Raw genomic sequence first — 18,381 nt, forward strand, 5'->3', positions numbered from 1 at the left:
GGGATTTGGAAATTTAGGAATTTAGGAATTCGTGAAATCTTGGAAATCTGTGAAATCTAGGGAATTTCGAGAATTAGTGATTTGGGGATTTGGCAATTTGGGAACTTAGGAACTCCGGAGATCTAGAGAATTTTTAGAATTCGGAAATTTGTGCGATCCAAAAAAATTTTGAGAATTTGGTGACTTGTGAGATTTATGGAATTTTAAGAATTTGGAGACTTGCGAGATCTATGAAATTTGAAAATTTGGGAATTTCTGAAATTTAGGGAATTCAGAAATTTATGAGATCTAGGGAATTTTGAGTGTTGGGAATTTGAAAACATATGAGATCTAGGAAATTTTTAGTATTAGTAATTTAGAAATTTATGAGATCATGGGAATTTTGAGAATTAGGAATTTGTGCGTCTGGAAATTATAATACAATTTATAAGATCATAAGATCATACACTTATAAGATCATACATTTACTCAAATATGTACTAAATATTGTCTCAAACTCAATTGTTTCGAGATTAAAACAAAATACATATAACTAGTAAAATAAAATTTTTTGCAGTCCCTATAGAATGTCCGGGGCACCTCAGAAAATAGAGACGGCCCTGTCCGGATATTAGGACGCGTACCGTGTGCATTTCTAGAAATCTGGCTCCGCGTTCCCGGTGCATTCTTTCGTTACGTGTTTGGGCGTCTCAGCTCGAATAGCCAGGACGACGAGTCGCAGAAAATCCGCGACACGTACGCTCACGTGAGGCTCGCATCGCCGAAGGAAAGGTGTTCCCCGCGTGGCCAGCGATGCCCGCGCAATGCTGTAACGGGAGAGGCGTCTTTACCGCTGCATTAACGGTCGACGTTTTTCGCGCAAGTGAAAACAAGTTTCTGCGCTCTTACAATCGCACTGTTAAATGACAACGTTTCATTAGAAATGATTACGCACCTGGCGTACGCGGGCCACGCGGTTGTGTGCGTCTTAGAGCATGCGAACGAGCGAGTTGAGCCCCGTTTTTGTTTCGACGTCGTCTGCCGTGCTGAGCCAACGGTCGATGATCGAGAATCGGATGGTACGGGAGATTTTTCGATGTTCTTTGTTATGGGGATTTGGGAATTTGGAGGTTTAGAGATTTGGAGATTTAGGGATTCAAGGGGTTAGGAGTTTAAGGAATGGGGAATTTGGGGATTTGGGGATTTGAGGACTTGATGATTTGGGGATTGGGGATTTGGGGATTTGGGGATTTGGGGATTTGGGGATTTGGGGATTTGGGGATTTGGGGATTTGGGGATTTGAAGAATTGGAGATTTTGGGATTTTGGGATTTGGGGATTTGGAGATTTGGGGATTTGAAGAATTGGAGATTTTGGGATTTGGGAATTTGGAGATATGGGGACTTGAAGAATTGTTGATTTAGGGATTTGGAGATTTGGAGATTTGGATATTCGAAGATTTGGAGATTTGGGGATTTAGAGATTTGGAGATTTGGAGATTTGGAGATTTGGAGTTTTGGAGTTTTGGAGAATTAGAGATTTGCAGATTTGGAAATTTGGAGATTTGGAGATTTGGAGAATTAGAGATTTAGGAATTTGGAAGAGATATTTGAAAACTCAGAAACTTCTGACATCCAGAAAATTTGTGAATTTGTGAGATCTAGGGAATTTTGAGAATATCGGAATTTGAGAGATCAAGGGAATTTCAAGAATTAGGGATTTTGAGATTTGGAAAGTGATCTTAGAAACTTGTGGAATCTAGGGAATTTGGAAATTTAAAAGTTCCAGGGAATTTTTAGAATTATGGATTTGAGGAATTAAAAAATTTCGGAGATCTAGGGAATTTTCAGAATTATGGATTTGAGGATTTAGGAAATTTATGAGCTCTACCGAATTTTGAGAATTAGAAATCTTGCAACTACAGGTTAATAATCTAGTAACTTAGAAATTCTAGTAACTTTTGTAGAATCAATAGTTCAGAGTTTTACAAACATTAAAATTTGCCAATTCGAAATTAAAAATTTTTGAAAATTATACCCACATTAGTTTAACATCACTCCATCTTATTTTTCAGAAGTCTCAAACACTCCGAAATATAAAGGTTACCATCATTACCCTGTTTCATTATTCGAAACGCACGCGACATTAAGCACGCATAAGATCGAAATTTTATTACGTCGTTAATGTAGTTGCACTGTTACGTCTCTTAACTGCTCATAATTATTTGCTATAATTACTACCACTGCACTTTGTCTCGAAGATATTATGCTCCTGTAAGACCGGTTTGTATTCTGAATTTGTACTTAATTATTCGCGTACCTACCGCGGTTTAGATAATCGAACCTTCGATTGAATGAATATTCAGACAGCGAATGCTGAATATAATTTTGCTGAGTTAATTAAGAGAGATGCTTAATGGATATATAATTGGCGGACGTATTTCGTTATGAAATTATTCTGATCAATTTACAAATTTAAGGAAACTAATGTAAATTTTATGTAATGTAAATTATTTCATTTTTTTTCCTTGATTTTATTTTTGAACAAATTTTTTCCTCTTTTTATTGTTTCCTTGATTTTATTTTTGAACGAATTGTTTCCTCTTTTTATTTTTTCCTTGATTTTATTTTTGAACAAATTTGTTCCTCTTTTTATTTTTTCCTTGATTTTATTATTGAACAAATTTTTTCCTTTTTTTATTCTTTCCTTGATTTTTTTATTTTCTCCTTGATTTTATTATTTTTTAATTATTTTTCCTTGATTTTATTTTTTTTAAGTTTTTCCTTGATTTTATTATTTTTTAAATTTTCCTTGATTTTATTTTTTGCTATTTTTTCCTTGATTTTATTTTTTTAGTGTTTTCCTCGATTTTACTTTCATTTTATTTTTTTTATTTTTTTTCTTGATTTTCTTTTTTTATTTTTTACACGTGAGGCGACAATCGCGGCGTTTTCTCGGCGATCTATCAAAGAAAGACAATGCGCTCGTGCTCCCGCACGTGAAACGAATGGCAAGAACGATATTTATATTACACTCCGCAGGCGGAAGCAATTCGCGTTGTACCTGTAGCCTTTACGATTCCACGCCAGTTCGTTACAACTGCTAGTGTATCAGTATTCTGAGTTATTCGAACGCGTAGCATGCCGATAGCTGAGTTTCCCATCGTGGCTCTTCTGGCGTTCGAATACTAATGCCCGTCTCTCTTTGTGCTGCTCGTGACACGCGGAAACAGCTTCCTCTTCTTCTCTTCGTTCATGCCGTGCGCTTCTATATGCCCGTGACGAGCAACTCGCGTTCTTCGAAATTGTAAGTAGATGCCAATACGGGCTTTGACGAACCCCTGCATTCGGATGTCTCCTTTTTATCGGGCTTCGCGATTATTCGACGAGTGTGGATGAAAATGCGAACGTCCTCGCGTTTGGGGATTTGGGGACTTGAGGAATTTCGAGAATTTTGGGAATTTGAGGACCTGAAGATTAGGGAATGTGAGAACTATGGGAATTTGTGAGATCTAGGGAATTTCGAGAAATGGGAATTAGCGAATTTGTGAGATCTAAAGAATTTGAAGAATTTGGGAGATCTAGGGAATTTTGGGAATTCGGGAATTTGGGAGATCTAAGGAATTTTGAGAATTCGGGAGATCTAGGGAATTTCGAGAATTAGGGATTTGAGGATTTGGAAATTCGAGGACAAAGAAACTTGTGAGATCTAGGGAATTTTGAGAATTTGGGAACTTGTGAGATCTGGGGAATTTGGAAACTTATGAGATCCAGGGAATTTCAAGAATTGGTAATTTTGGCAATTGTGAGATCTAGGGAATTTTTAGAATATGAAATTTGGGAATCTTCCAAAATTCCAAAATTCCTATATTCTTAAATTAGCAACTTCCCAAATTCTTAAGTGAGTAGATTCTTAATTCCCTGTACCGTAACTCCCAGTATCCTAAAGCCCTGTATCCTAATTCCCTGTATCCTAACTCCCTGTATCCTAACTCCCTGTATCCTAAATCCATATATCCCTATACCACAATATCCTAGTCACCCCAATCCACAGAAATGAATCTGCCATCCATCAGCCGACATTTCATCAATCCATAAGAACGGGAAATCGAAGAAAGAGGCGATAGAAAGTCCGTGAAAGAAATCCCGCGGTCCCGAAATGGCGGCTAATGAAAAATTCGTCATAGCCCGATGACAATGCGATGACGCAGCGGGAGACGCGACAGCTTGCAAGCGGATATTCATGCCTACTCTAGGTACCGTTACGCGTGTCTTACGACCTTCTTTTCCTCTTATTCCCTCGGCACCTGCTTCCCCGGAAAGTTATTCAGGACCCCTGCACAACCTATTGCCCCCACGACGTTATTGCGTCTGTCGAGTGAGAGCTCTTATTGCGGCTTCGCGCAGGAAACGCGTCGTCCTCTCGCGTGCTCGCGCCAAGCAAATTTATGCTTCCGTCTCCGCGTTACTCGTACCGAGATACGTCATCCGAACGATTTCCTTCCTGTTCCTTTTGATTTACAAGACGTCCAATAGATCCTACAGGATAATTGTGGATCCGCGAAAGATGCCAGACGAAATCGTTCAGATTAAATTAAATCGGGATTATCTTGACTCCATTAAATTCTGCAGATGATAGGAAAATATTTGTCTTCACTGTCTTGTACAAATTAATACTCTCATTTGATACGTTGTTTTAATTGATGTGTGATTAGGTCCATGTGTGATTGGTTGAATGCATGTGTAATTTAGGTGGCGTATGTAATGTGATTTGGGGTGAGGTTCATATGTGACTGAATATATTGGTATTGAAACACATGTGTATTTTGAGAAAATTCATGTATGATTGAACAAATACACATGTGATATGTGTAGATCGATACACATGTGATTGGATTGATGTGTGATTAATCAAACCTATGAATATTTTAGGATACGTGCAATTTGATACGTGATCGAACAAATCAATATACATATGTCCATATGTGGGTATGTATGTCTACATACAGTATATTTCATGTATATGCATTGATATGCATATGAATAAATTGATGTATGATTGAATTGATGTAAGTCCTATATGATATATGATGAAATTGATATATGATTGAAAAAATTAATATATATTTGATAAGAGAAAATTGTTATACGTATAACTAGAGTGGTACATCGTTAATCAAGTCGATGTATGGTCGAGTTAACATATGTAACTTGAAGTAGAAGTTGAAGTTGAAGTTGATGTATGATCACGAACAAATATATGTTTTAGTTGATATATGTGAATTGTATGACATGATAAGATATATGACTGAACTGATTGATACATGTTTAAATTCATACAGAATTGACTAAAGTGACATATGTTTCGGTTCATATAACATACACATATGTACAGATAAGCTCACATATGTTTGATAATATAGAGATATCTATATGTTTTATATCAAATTTCATATGTATACATATGTATTACATGTGTGTACATTTACATATCGTACGTGTACACATATGCACATATGTATTACAACATACGTATACACATGTGTACATATGTATTACAACATTCGTATACACATATGTACATATGTATTACAACATACGTATACACATGTGTACATATGTATTACAACATTCGTATACACATATGTACATATGTATTGCAACATATGTGTACACATATGTACATATGTATTGCAACATATGTGTACACATATGCACATATGTATTGCAGCATACGTATACACATATGTACATATGTATTACAACATTCGTATACACATATGTACATATGTATTACAACATATGTGTACGCATACGTATATATGTATTATACACATATGCACACATATGTATCACGGCCATATTAATGTGTCCTATACACCAATAATCAAATCAATTTAATTCTTGCCTAAACAACCGAATAATAAATAAATAATAATAAATTCCAAGAAACTGAAAAATTAATCGAGCGTTCATTTCATCGATCCCTGAATTTTAACCCCATTCAATTTATTTAACAGTCATTACGGTAACATCAATTGTAAATATCAACAGGTGGCTACAGAGCATGCACAAAGGGAAACGTTCCGTACTTCTCAGTATTCTTATCCCGTTAAATTTCTCGTTAAACAAATACTCTTCGTTTCTCGTTAAACAAACAAGCATCCTATTTCTCATTCATCTAATATCGCCACTGACTGCGATGGGAATAGCTCTATTCTATTTCCTTGATCGAGATCTATCTAATATTCGATTCGAAATAACTTCTTCTCGACCAGTGTTCGAGTTACGAAGTTAATTTCCTCCTACTTCTGCAACCTGCTTATTTCATTCTCGTGAAGTCGTTTCGAAGGCTATTAATTCTCTTGTTCTTTTTTCGTTGATTGATTCCTGGGACAATTCTGGGAAAACATTTCATTGAGATGAAATACAAAAGGAGATAATAATTCAATATACTTTTTAAATGGATACTTGGATGTTTTTTACACAAATTTATATCTTAGGAATTGTTGAACTTTTGAAATTGTACTGTAATATTAATTTTTCTAATATTATTTGAACATTATTCTAATGTTATTTGAATTGTTTGAATTATTTGAATTGTTTGAATTGTTTGAATTGTTTGAATTGTTTGAATTGTTTGAATTGTTTGAATTGTTTGAATTGTTTGAATTGTTTGAATTATTTGAATTGTTTGAATTGTTTGAATTGTTTGAATTGTTTGAATTGTTTGAATTGTTTGAATTGTTTGAATTGTTTGAATTGTTTGAATTGTTTGAATTGTTTGAATTGTTTGAATTGTTTGAATTGTTTGAATTATTTGAATTGTTTGTATTATTCGAATTGTTTGAATTGTTTGAATTGTTTGAATTGTTTGAACTGTTTGAATTGTTTGAATTGTTTGAATTGTTTGAATTATTTACTGATATTTTTATTTTTATAACAAATATAATAATTTCATTTAAATTTCGATGAATCACAGAAAATATCTATCAGAAATAACCACAAATGGTACCAAACGTAAAAAGCATGATCAATGAAATTCTATTTAAATTCATCATCAGAAACCGCAGTATACAATGATCGAAAAGTACACAAACACTTTAAATATTCCAACTTTGAACTATTCAATTCCACTTTCATCAAATTCCTCGATTTCTCAAACGCATGATTAATGTTCCATCTATCAAAAATCAAATAGATAATTTACGTCCGTAGGCATATTTATCCTCGCTAGATGGCATAACTGTTCATGAACAGTTTGGCATCTTTCGTTTGACTAATGGCCAAGAAATACCGTATGAGGTAACTAATTATTTCTGATAAAATTTTCGATACGAGTCGGTGTGCACTTTTCAATGAAATGTGGGTTAAATTAATTCAAGTGAAACTTCTATACGAAATTGTTATATTTCATACTTCAAACATCTGTATATTCAAGTGATGTATAGATAAATTGATAAATTACCCCTTCGATAAATTACCAATAATAAAATTTAACACATTCATGTTAAATTAAATTACTTCACAAAATGGAGGACGTAAGGTATACAGAATTTGTACATGTCTGTTTGTATCCTATTAAACTATGTCACATGATTACCTATATGTGTCACGTGTCACATGATTCACTGAAATATCAGTTGATAAAAAAAATCCCAGGTAAAACAATGTTAACGTTCCGAATTTATGAAGTTGATCAAACGACTCTACGTCCACAACTCTCCACACGTGACAAACGCACTCATGCTTTTTCCGCCGCTTTGAATGAAGCGATTTTTCTTCTCGTCGATTCTACAAATCCGGCAGGTTCGCGGATTTCCACGCAGCCGGCGGATTATCAGACTGCGAACATGAAAAACGAGTTGCGGATACCATTAAATAACGTTCGCGCGTGCATACTTGAAATGCCCGTGCAATAAAGCTGCGGCCATTCAGTTGGCCAGCTATTCACACGATTCTTCGCACGTTCCGTCTCTTATCTGTTAACCGTACCTTTTGTCGGCCAATTAAACCCTAAAACACCGTTGAGCTACGGCCACTAATTTCGATAATGGGCCATAATTTCGAGTGATGTTTGCTGATACTCATAGATTCCTTAATTAAAAGTTAACGGGCTTACGGGCCCGGGCTCTCGGAAGGTACCGTTTCCGATACGTCGGGAGAAAGATAGGGAAACGCCGGAGACCTTCGTTAAATTTCGAGAAAATAAACGCTTCAGAGATTATGTTAATTATCGTGGTGGATATGCGACTGAAATGATACGATAGTGCGCTGGAAAAAGTTTCGATAAAGAAAATATTTGAAATAACGGTGGTCGTTGCAATAACTTGTGATCGATGAACAAATTCTCTAGATGCAAGTATTAATACATTGAAAATTCCTTAGATGCAAATATCAACACCTTGAAAATTCTCTAGATGCAAATATCCATACTTTGAAAATCCCCTAGATGTAAATATCCCTACTTTAAAAATTCCCTCGATGCAAATATTCCAACTTTGAAAATTCCCTAGATGCAAGTATCCATAGTTTGCAAATTCCCTAGATGCAAGTATCCATACTTTGAAAATCCTCTAGATGTAAATATCCCTATCTTAAAAATTCCCCAGATGCAAATATTCCAACTTTGAAAATTCCCTAGATGCAAGTATCCATACTTTGAAAATCCCCTAGATGTAAATATCCCTACTTTAAAAATTCCCCAGATGCAAATATTCCAACTTTGAAAATTTCCTAGATGCAAATATCCATACTTTGAAAATCCCCTAGATGTAAATATCCCTACTTTAAAAATTCCCCAGATGCAAATATTCCAACTTTGAAAATTCCCTAGATGCAAGTATCCATACTTTGAAAATCCCCTAGATGTAAATATCCCTACTTTAAAAATTCCCCAGATGCAAATATTCCAACTTTGAAAATTTCCTAGATGCAAATATCCATACTTTGAAAATCCCCTAGATGTAAATATCCCTACTTTAAAAATTCCCCAGATGCAAATATTCCAACTTTGAAAATTCCCTAGATGCAAGTATCCATACTCTGAAAATCCCCTAGATGTAAATATCTCTACCTTAAAAATTCCCCAGATGCAAATGTTCCAACTTTGAAAATTCCCTAGATGCAAGTATCCATAGTTTGCAAATCCCCTAGATGTAAATATCCTTACTTTAAAAATTCCCTAGATGCCATGACCTTAAGATTTAAGTACCCCTTGCTGCAAGTATTCCTAAATCCAAGTGTCCCTAGATCCAATTGTTCCTACAGTATCCTGAGTATCCCTAAATCCAAATATCCCTAGCCATATATAATCACAGTTCACTTAAATCGAAACATCTCTAATCTCAAATACTTTTATCCTTCCTTCTGTTACATAAAGAAATTAAAAATTGAATTGGAACACGTTTTGTTACAAATAAAAGATTGACCCAGAATCCATATGGAAACTCATGATTTACGTAGACTCGTGCACGATATCAGAATATCAAATCGAAGTTCTCATTCCGTTTCTATTATTCATCCAGGCAAATTGAACAATCATTTACACATTATGCGAGAAAGTAGCATACCAACGTCCGAACGTCATTCAATCACCGAGTTTCTTATTGTTCGAAGCTACAGGAAGCTCGATCAACATCATTCGACCCGGTTACCGTACTTATTTATCGGTGTCGCCGATGAAACTTTTAAACGAACGTTTTCCATATGCAGGTCTTACGCACCGACTGAACCGTTAGGCCAATATTGAATCGCACTTTTCCATGTGGGTATCGCGCCTGCATTATGGGAGCACCATGCTGCCCCCATTGTTTAAAACTATCGTTTCTCACTTTTCTTGGAAATACGTGTCGAGGAAAATGAACGAGTCTCGAATAAGAAATACATTTTCTGGTTAACTTTATATTGTGTATTGTATTAATTTATTTGTATTATTTATTTTTCTATTTTCTCAGGTTAATTGCCATCGAACGAAAGTTCGTGGTTTTTGTTTTAAACCGAGGTGCCAATTAGAGACTCAATTTTTAATTAGTAAGGATGAAAAATTCACTGCTAATGAATGAAACTTTTAATTGAATTCTGTTTTCAATTTTTAATTCGATAGAGAATTAGAAACGATAATTTTTCGATATAGAAGTATTCATTTGAAAATTACATTCTGATAGTCAATTAAAAAGGTTTTAATTATTAATTAGGATTCAATCGGTTAATTGTTATGAGAGCAATTAAGGAGTTTGTAACTGTTCAAATGTACAAATTAAAATGTACATATGTCCAAATTTAATTGTTCAAATTCACTTTGTGTTTGAATGTTAAAATGTACAAATTAAAACTACACATCAAATGTACGAATTAAGAATGTACAAATTAAAAGTACAAATTAAATGTACAAATTAAAAGTACAAATTAAATGTACAAATAAAATAGAATTATTGAAAGATTGAAAACGTAAGATTGTTAATAATGTAAAAAGTTGTATAACTCACCATATAGATCAGCATACGTAGCAACCTCCACACCCCTGGCATCCTGGAGGTCCCAGCCTCTCACGATGAGATACGCTTCCCTGTAAAAGACAAACGCCGGCCATTAGAGACGGGCTTAATTCGCGGGCGTTACGGGGCCTAACGTGCTAGAGTCGGGCGTAAAAGGAATTTCTTCGCAGCCGGATCTATTTTAATTTATCCGACCACCATGGTCTAGCGAGCAAATTAACTGAACACCGTCCGCCAGGTCGCGGTTCGAATCCCAAGGAGGTCTCGGCGCAAAATTGATTTGCCGAGAGAAATCATGGTTATGGGGTTTCGAGTGTGCGCGTGCTCGTTCCATGGAATCAGGATACGCGACGTTCCTCGAATCTAGATAAACAGAACTGATTAACTCATTATGGATCTTTTATTTTATTCACAGGCAGAAATTGTTGGTATATTCAAAAATCTCAATATTTCAATTTATTTGTAGGTAAGGAAATATTCTTCCTAATCAGAACGGACTGCGTCGAAGAGAGTCTGTCTAATTTAATGTTGAGATATACAGGGTGTATTATAAGTAACGTCCCCGAAATGTAGTTGACGTGATTCTGAATAAGATTTCCCTTTGCAAAAATGCGGTCCGAAGCTTCGTTTCTGAATTATTAAGGAAAATCACGGACATGTAGAAATGGGGGAGTAGAGAATATAGCGCGTGGAATTACGACGCGTGGAAATAGGGGGCGTAGGGAATATAACGCGTGGAATTACGCCGCGTGGAGATTCAACGCGTGGAAATACGGGGCGTAGGGGATATGACGCTTGGAAATACGGAGCGTAGAGAATACAAAGCGTAAAATTACAACGCGTGGAAATGGGGGAGTAGAGAATATAACGTGTGGAATTACGACGCGTGGAAATAGGGGGCGTTGGGAATATAACGCGTGGAATTACGACGCGTGGAAATAGGGGGCGTAGGGAATATAACGCGTGGAATTACGCCGCGTGGAGATTCAACGCGTGGAAATACGGGGCGTAGGGGATATGACGCGTGGAAATACGAAGCGTAGAGAATACAAAGCGTAAAATTACAACGCGTGGAAATGGGGGAGTAGAGAACATAACGCGTGGAATTACGACGCGTGGAAATAGGGGGCGTAGGGAATATAACGCGTGGAATTAATACGCGTGGAGATTCAACGCGTGGAAATACGGGGCGTAGGGGATATGAGGCGTGGAAATACAAAGCGTAGAGAATACAAAGCGTAAAATTACAACGCGTGGAAATGGGGGAGTAGAGAATATAACGTGTGGAATTACGACGCGTGGAAATAGGGGGCGTTGGGAATATAACGCGTGGAATTACGACGCGTGGAAATAGGGGGCGTAGAGAATATAGCGCGTGGAATTACGCCGCGTGGAGATTCAACGCGTGGAAATACGGGGCGTAGGGGATATGACGCGTGGAAATACGAAGCGTAGAGAATACAAAGCGTAAAATTACAACGCGTGGAAATGGGGGAGTAGAGAACATAACGCGTGGAATTACGACGCGTGGAAATAGGGGGCGTAGGGAATATAACGCGTGGAATTAATACGCGTGGAGATTCAACGCGTGGAAATACGGGGCGTAGGGGATATGAGGCGTGGAAATACAAAGCGTAGAGAATACAAAGCGTAAAATTACAACGCGTGGAAATGGGGGAGTAGAGAATATAACGTGTGGAATTACGACGCGTGGGAATAGGGGGCGTTGGGAATATAACGCGTGGAATTACGACGCGTGGAAATAGAGGGCGTAGGGAATATAGCGCGTGGAATTACGCCGCGTGGAGATTCAACGCGTGGAAATACGGGGCGTAGGGGATATGACGCGTGGAAATACGAAGCGTAGAGAATACAAAGCGTAAAATTACAACGCGTGGAAATAGGAAGAGTAGAGAATATAACGCGCTCCGCCTCTATACTCGAAGCTGCGCTCTCGCATCTGCGCATGCGTAATCCTCGCACTCCGATTGGTCCGTGTTTTTCCTTAATAATTCAAAAACGGAGCTTCAAACCCCATTTTCGCAAAGGGAAATCTTATTCAGAATCGCGTCAGCTACCCCCTATTTCAGGGACCTACGCTAATTGCGAGACACCCTGTATCGCGGCAAGGATTAAGAATAGCGACGTGGCAAACTGCTTCGAGCGAAAGGAAAAGAAAGAGAATTGTTAATCGAGGTTTTTATTTAACATGAATGGTAATGCCAATAAATGTATTTACAGGACCTGACCAATGATTTCTTCCTAATCTTTTTATTCAAAGTATAAAATCCGCGGTACATTCGCCTGTAGATCGGTAGAGAAAAAACGTGGAAAATATAATTATACATTTATTAATATACAAAAAAATTGACACGCTAATATTCTCGTACATTGTCTCATTCGACGAAAAATAATTTATAAACATTTTTTTTATATCTACGTGCTTAAGTTACAATTAAATATATTAACTTTCGTGTGCTGTTACAAGCTACTGACTATGGCTTTATACATTTGATCTTGATATCTTGCGTTCTAAAATACTCATTCGCATGGAAAATTTTGAGTGCACTAATTGTGAGACGTCCTGTACAAAGGTATCGATGAAGCATGAGATCTTTTATCTAAAAGGGAACACCAATCAATTTTAAATTTAAAAGAAACAATCGAGTATTTTATTCTACTAAGACCTTAAATCTGCTTCCTATATCCCAATAGAAATTTCTGCTTTGAATATGCAAGCGATCGATCGCTTTTAATCGATTAACTAGTATCGCTGTAAATCGTGATGGGTCTAATCGGATTATCGCCGATCGCTGTTACGAGGTATCTCGAAGGAAACAATTAACGATTGATAATTGTATTGTGGTTGCTGTAACGTTAATTGACTGCTTATAATTTCTAGTTCTTCATTGAAATTTAATCGTGTAACAGTAATACAATCATTAATTGCTAATTCTTTATTGCAATTCTAAGATGTAACTGTAATAGTATAATTTATAATTGCTAGGTTTTTTAGTGGAGTTTTATATTGTAATTATTGATTGCTAGTTTTTGGTGCAATTTTATATTGTTATATTAATATTATTTTTACGTACTAGTTTTTTTTATTAAATTTGATATTGTAATAGTAATATTATTTTTAGGTACTAGTTTTTTTATCGAAATTCAATACTGTAGTAATAATATTAAAATTATTAGTTGCTAGTGTTTTTTATTAAATTTGATATTGTAATAGTAATAAAATAATTAACAATCACTAGTTTTTTTTATTAAAATTCAATATTATAATAGTAATGTTAAAATTTCTAATTGCTAGTTTTTTCAATGAAATTCAATACTGTAATAGTAATATTAAAATTACTAGTTGCTACACTTGTTTATTAAAATTGAATATTGCAGTAATAATAATATAATTTCTAATTGCTAGTTTTTTAAATGAAATTCAATCTTACAATAACAGTAATAAAATTTCAAATTGCTAGTTTTTTATCGAAACTCATTTCATTAAAATTCAATAACATAACCTCAAAATTAAAATTATTAATTACAACTTGTTTTATTGAAATTCAATATAATAATCATGAATTGCCATCTTCTAGAAAGCTAATTAAAATAATATTCAATGCACAATTTTAATAAATAAACGCACAATTATTAAATTGGTAGGTAAAGTTAGTTTCATTCTATTAATAAATTTTTTTCATAAATTCCTAAACACTTTTTATAAAAGATCAACAAAAGCTTCCCCAAAAATATTTCTCACGAATCACCCCACCATCTCAATTTTCTTTAAAAATAAAATCTCCATTTGCCTCACCGGTTAACGTGATGTATCGACGTAAATACACCCGTGAACGTATATATACGTCATCGGTAGTTAAAGGGTTAAGGTACATTGAATATAGACATTAAGGAAGTATCGTGCCTAGTAGATGACGAATGAGATAAACGACTCCCGCTTAACGACTTTCATATATTTTCATACCGGTATTTCTATTCTCCATTAGTACCGAGGTAGTCGATGATTATCGTTCGACTAGTTACATCGATTTATCGTGCGAGATGTGTTGCACAGATAGTTCCGTGTCGAGTGTTGTTTGACGGAATGAAAAAAGTATTTAACAACCGACATGGGAAGTGGTTTTGAGAAACATTTTGTTGTTATGACCCACTTATTTACATTTCGTTCCTTCGAGTACAGTCGATGTTATTAATGAATCGATAAGATTGTTAGTTCAATTAATTCCTTCGTCTGGGACTTTTAATTTCTTGTTTGTGTGTGTTGGAATCAATCATCGGTAATAGTTGGGTATTAATAATGGTGGATGGGATCGATGTAATTAATGATAGCGAAACGATTCGATAATAATGTAGTCAATGTTTTAGAAGTAACTGGTATATTGGGTTTCGATATTAATGTTTGTTCAAGTAATATTGATAGTGTACTGACATTAATAAAGATTGTTATAGTACTTACAAGTAGAATGGACACTTATTGAATGTGCGAAATACGTGTTTTGGGATTCGATGTTTTTTTCATGTTAGACTATATTTTTGAGTGTGGGAGATTTTGGGCGAGCTTTAGGGTAATTGACAAATTTTCAAATTATCAAATACTCAATTCTTTCAATTCTTTCAATTTGTTCAATTTGTTCAATTTGTTCAATTTGTTCAATTTGTTCAATTCTTTCAATTCTTTCAATTCTTTCAATTCCTTCAATTCTTTCAATTCTTGCAATTCTTGCAATTCTTTCAATTCTTGCAATTCTTTCAATTCTTTCAATTCTTTCAATTCTTTCAATTCTTTCAATTCTTTCAATTCTTTCAATTCTTACAATTCTTTCAATTCTTTCAATTCTTTCAATTCTTTCAATTCTTTCAATTCTTTCAATTCTTTCAATTCTTTCAATTCTTTCAATTCTTCCAATTTTCTCTATTTTCTAACTTCCTAACATAGCAAATTTCGAAAATTTCAGATCTTCAAATTCCCAAATCCCCAAATTTCTCAAATCTCCATATTCCCAAATATCTGATTCCCAAAATTCCCTAGATTTCACAAATTCCCAAATTTCTCAAATCCTTGATTCTCAAAATTCCTTAGATTTTACAAGCTCTCAAATTTCCAAGTCCCCAAATTTCTCAAATCTCCATATTCCCAAATATCTAATTCCCAAAATTCCCTAGATTTCACAAATTCCCAAATTTCTCAAATCCTTGATTCTCAAAATTCCCTAGATTTTACAAGCTCTCAAATTTCCAAGTCCCCAAATTTCTCAAATCTCCATATTCCCAAATTTCTGATTCCCAAAATTCCCTAGATTTCACAAATTCCCAAATTTCTCAAATCCTTGATTCTCAAAATTCCCTAGATTTCACAAGTTCTCAAATTTCCCAAATCCTTGATTCTAAAAATTTCCTAGATTTCACAAGTTCTCAAATTTCCAAATCCCCAAATTTTTCAAATCTCCATATTCCCAAATTTCTGATTCTCAAAATTCCCTAGATTTTACAAGTTCTCAAATTTCCAAATCCCCAAATTTCTCAAATCTCCATATTCCCAAATTTCTGATTCACAAAATTCCCTAGATTTCACAAATTCCCAAATTTCCCAAATCCTTGATCCTCAAAATTCCCTAGATTTCACAAATTCTCAAATTTCCCAAATCCTTGATTCTAAAAATTTCCTAGATTTCACAAGTTCTCAAAATTTCAAATCCCCAAATTTTTCAAATCTCCATATTCCCAAATTTCTGATTCACATAATTCCCTAGATTTCACAAATTCCCAAATTTCCCCAATGCTTGATTCTCAAAATTCCCTAAGTTTCATAAGTTTTCAAATTTCCAAATCCTCAAATTTCTCAAATCTCCATATTCCCCAATTTCTGATTCGAAAAATTCCCTAGATTTCACAGTTTCTCAAGTTTCCAAATCCCCAAATTTCCCAACTCTCTATATTCTGAAATACTTTATTCTAAAAGTTCCCTAGATTTTACAATTTCCCAAATTTTCAAATCCCCAAGTCGTTCATTCTCAAAATGCCCTAGATCTTCCAAGTCATCTACTTGAAATCCCCAAACCCTCCAAATTTCCCTCTCCAAATTCTACAACGTACAAAAATTTTGAAATTGTCAAGCAGCCAACTACAAAAACATGTAAAGAGCCTAGACAGATAGGTCCATGACATCCGACGATTGATCTTCGCCGCCGAATATTTCGTCAATGTCGAAATCGGTCGGCCGAACCGGTGAAACGCGTTACCACGAAGCCGGACCACAGTCGTCGAGTTTTATGAATGGTCACCGAGAGAACAGGTTCCAGTCCCCCGGACACGATGATCATTAATTTTATTTTTATTTCACGTACATTTTATTTCTACCGGCATATACCCGTATCGCCTTAATTCGCCTTCGATTTTCCCGAGTGTGAAATTGAAACTTCGAATCGATCGCCGGCTATTCAACGGATACCACATACCGATTTAATCCCGCCGTTCCTTTCGCGTTTTACGCGTAACGACGGAATCGAACGATCGCTGTTTCATGGTAATTATCGTCTTCCCTCGTTCGTTCATTTGCACCCGAACGATGACGATGCGGTTCATTGGACGATATATTGTTGCACGGAATAAAATACCGGACACGTTGCTTACCGATCGAAACGATGCCGAACGCTATTCAGCCTGAAAATTATCCTACCGTGTCGAATGACATTAATAGCAATTGATACCTTTTTGGTGCCTTTGTGATTCTCGTCTTATCGACACTTAATGGAAATTATCGGTTTCCACCAAGTATCGGTAGTTTGATGGTATCGGTAAATTAGTTGCTTTATCAAATTGCATTTTAGGAAGTACATAAATGGTGTATCGTAGAAGTTGAACCGATTCAGATAGGTTTTAATGGTGCTCGGTAATTTGATACCGATTTTTGAGACGTCTTATTGACACCAGGCGGGAATTATCGGTTTCTACCGCGTAGCAAAGTATCGGTATTTTCGTGGAATCGGTAAATTAATTGCTGTATCAAATGACTTTTTGCAAAGAACTTAAATGGGGTATCGTAGTCGTTGAACCGATTCAGATACGCTTTGATGGTGCTCGGTAATTTGATACCGATTTTTGAGATGTCTTATTGACACTAGGCGGGAATTATCGGTTTCTATCGCGTAGCAAAGTATCGGTATTTTCGTGGAATCGGTAAAGTAGATGCTGTATCAAATGACATTTTACAAAGAACTTAAATATGGTATCGTAGCCATTGAACCGATTCAGATACGTTTTAATGGTGCTCGGTAATTTGATACCGATTTTGAAGAACATGTTTTATCGACACTCGGCGAAACTTTTCGGATTTATTTCTACCACGTAACAAAGTATCGGTACTCTTTTCGTGGAATCGGTAAATTAGTTGCTGTATCAAATGACATTTTACAAAGAACTTAAATGTGGTATCGTAGTCGTTGAACTGATTCAGATACGTTTTAATGGTGCTCGGTAATTTGATACCGATTTTTTAGAAGACGTCTTATCGACACTCGACGAAACTTATCGGATTTATTTCTACCACGTAACAAAGTATCGGTACTCTTTTCGTGGAATCGGTAAATTAATCGCTGTATCAAATGACATTTTACAAAGAACTTAAATAGGGTATCGTAGCCATTGAACCGATTCAGATACGTTTTAATGGTGCTCGGCAATTTGATACCGATTTTTAAGAAGACATCGACACTTAACATTCCACAACACACAGCATACCCTAACCATGACCCAAAGAATAAATTTATCACCCTAACCATAATGAAAATGTCAGTATCTTCCTCAACTATCTCCCCATCTCAACATCCAGAAATGACTAATAATAAATTCGTCAAATCTTTTAACCATACGTTTTAGAACCGACAAAAT

At 35.4% G+C, this 18,381-nt stretch overlaps 1 protein-coding gene across 1 annotated transcript in view; it reads right to left on the bottom strand.

The window, feature by feature from the left end:
- m (zona pellucida domain-containing protein miniature) overlaps positions 1–18,381 on the bottom strand; it is a 64,507-nt gene that overhangs the window by 19,147 nt on the left and 26,979 nt on the right. The window contains exon 2 of the mRNA XM_012290004.2: positions 10,465–10,544. Within this exon, the coding sequence (XP_012145394.2) occupies positions 10,465–10,506 (42 nt within the window). The 5' untranslated portion in view covers positions 10,507–10,544. The remainder of the gene's footprint in view (positions 1–10,464; positions 10,545–18,381) is intronic.

The sequence above is a fragment of the Megachile rotundata genome, chromosome 13, assembly GCF_050947335.1.
Source record: "Megachile rotundata isolate GNS110a chromosome 13, iyMegRotu1, whole genome shotgun sequence".
NCBI lineage: Eukaryota > Metazoa > Arthropoda > Insecta > Hymenoptera > Megachilidae > Megachile > Megachile rotundata.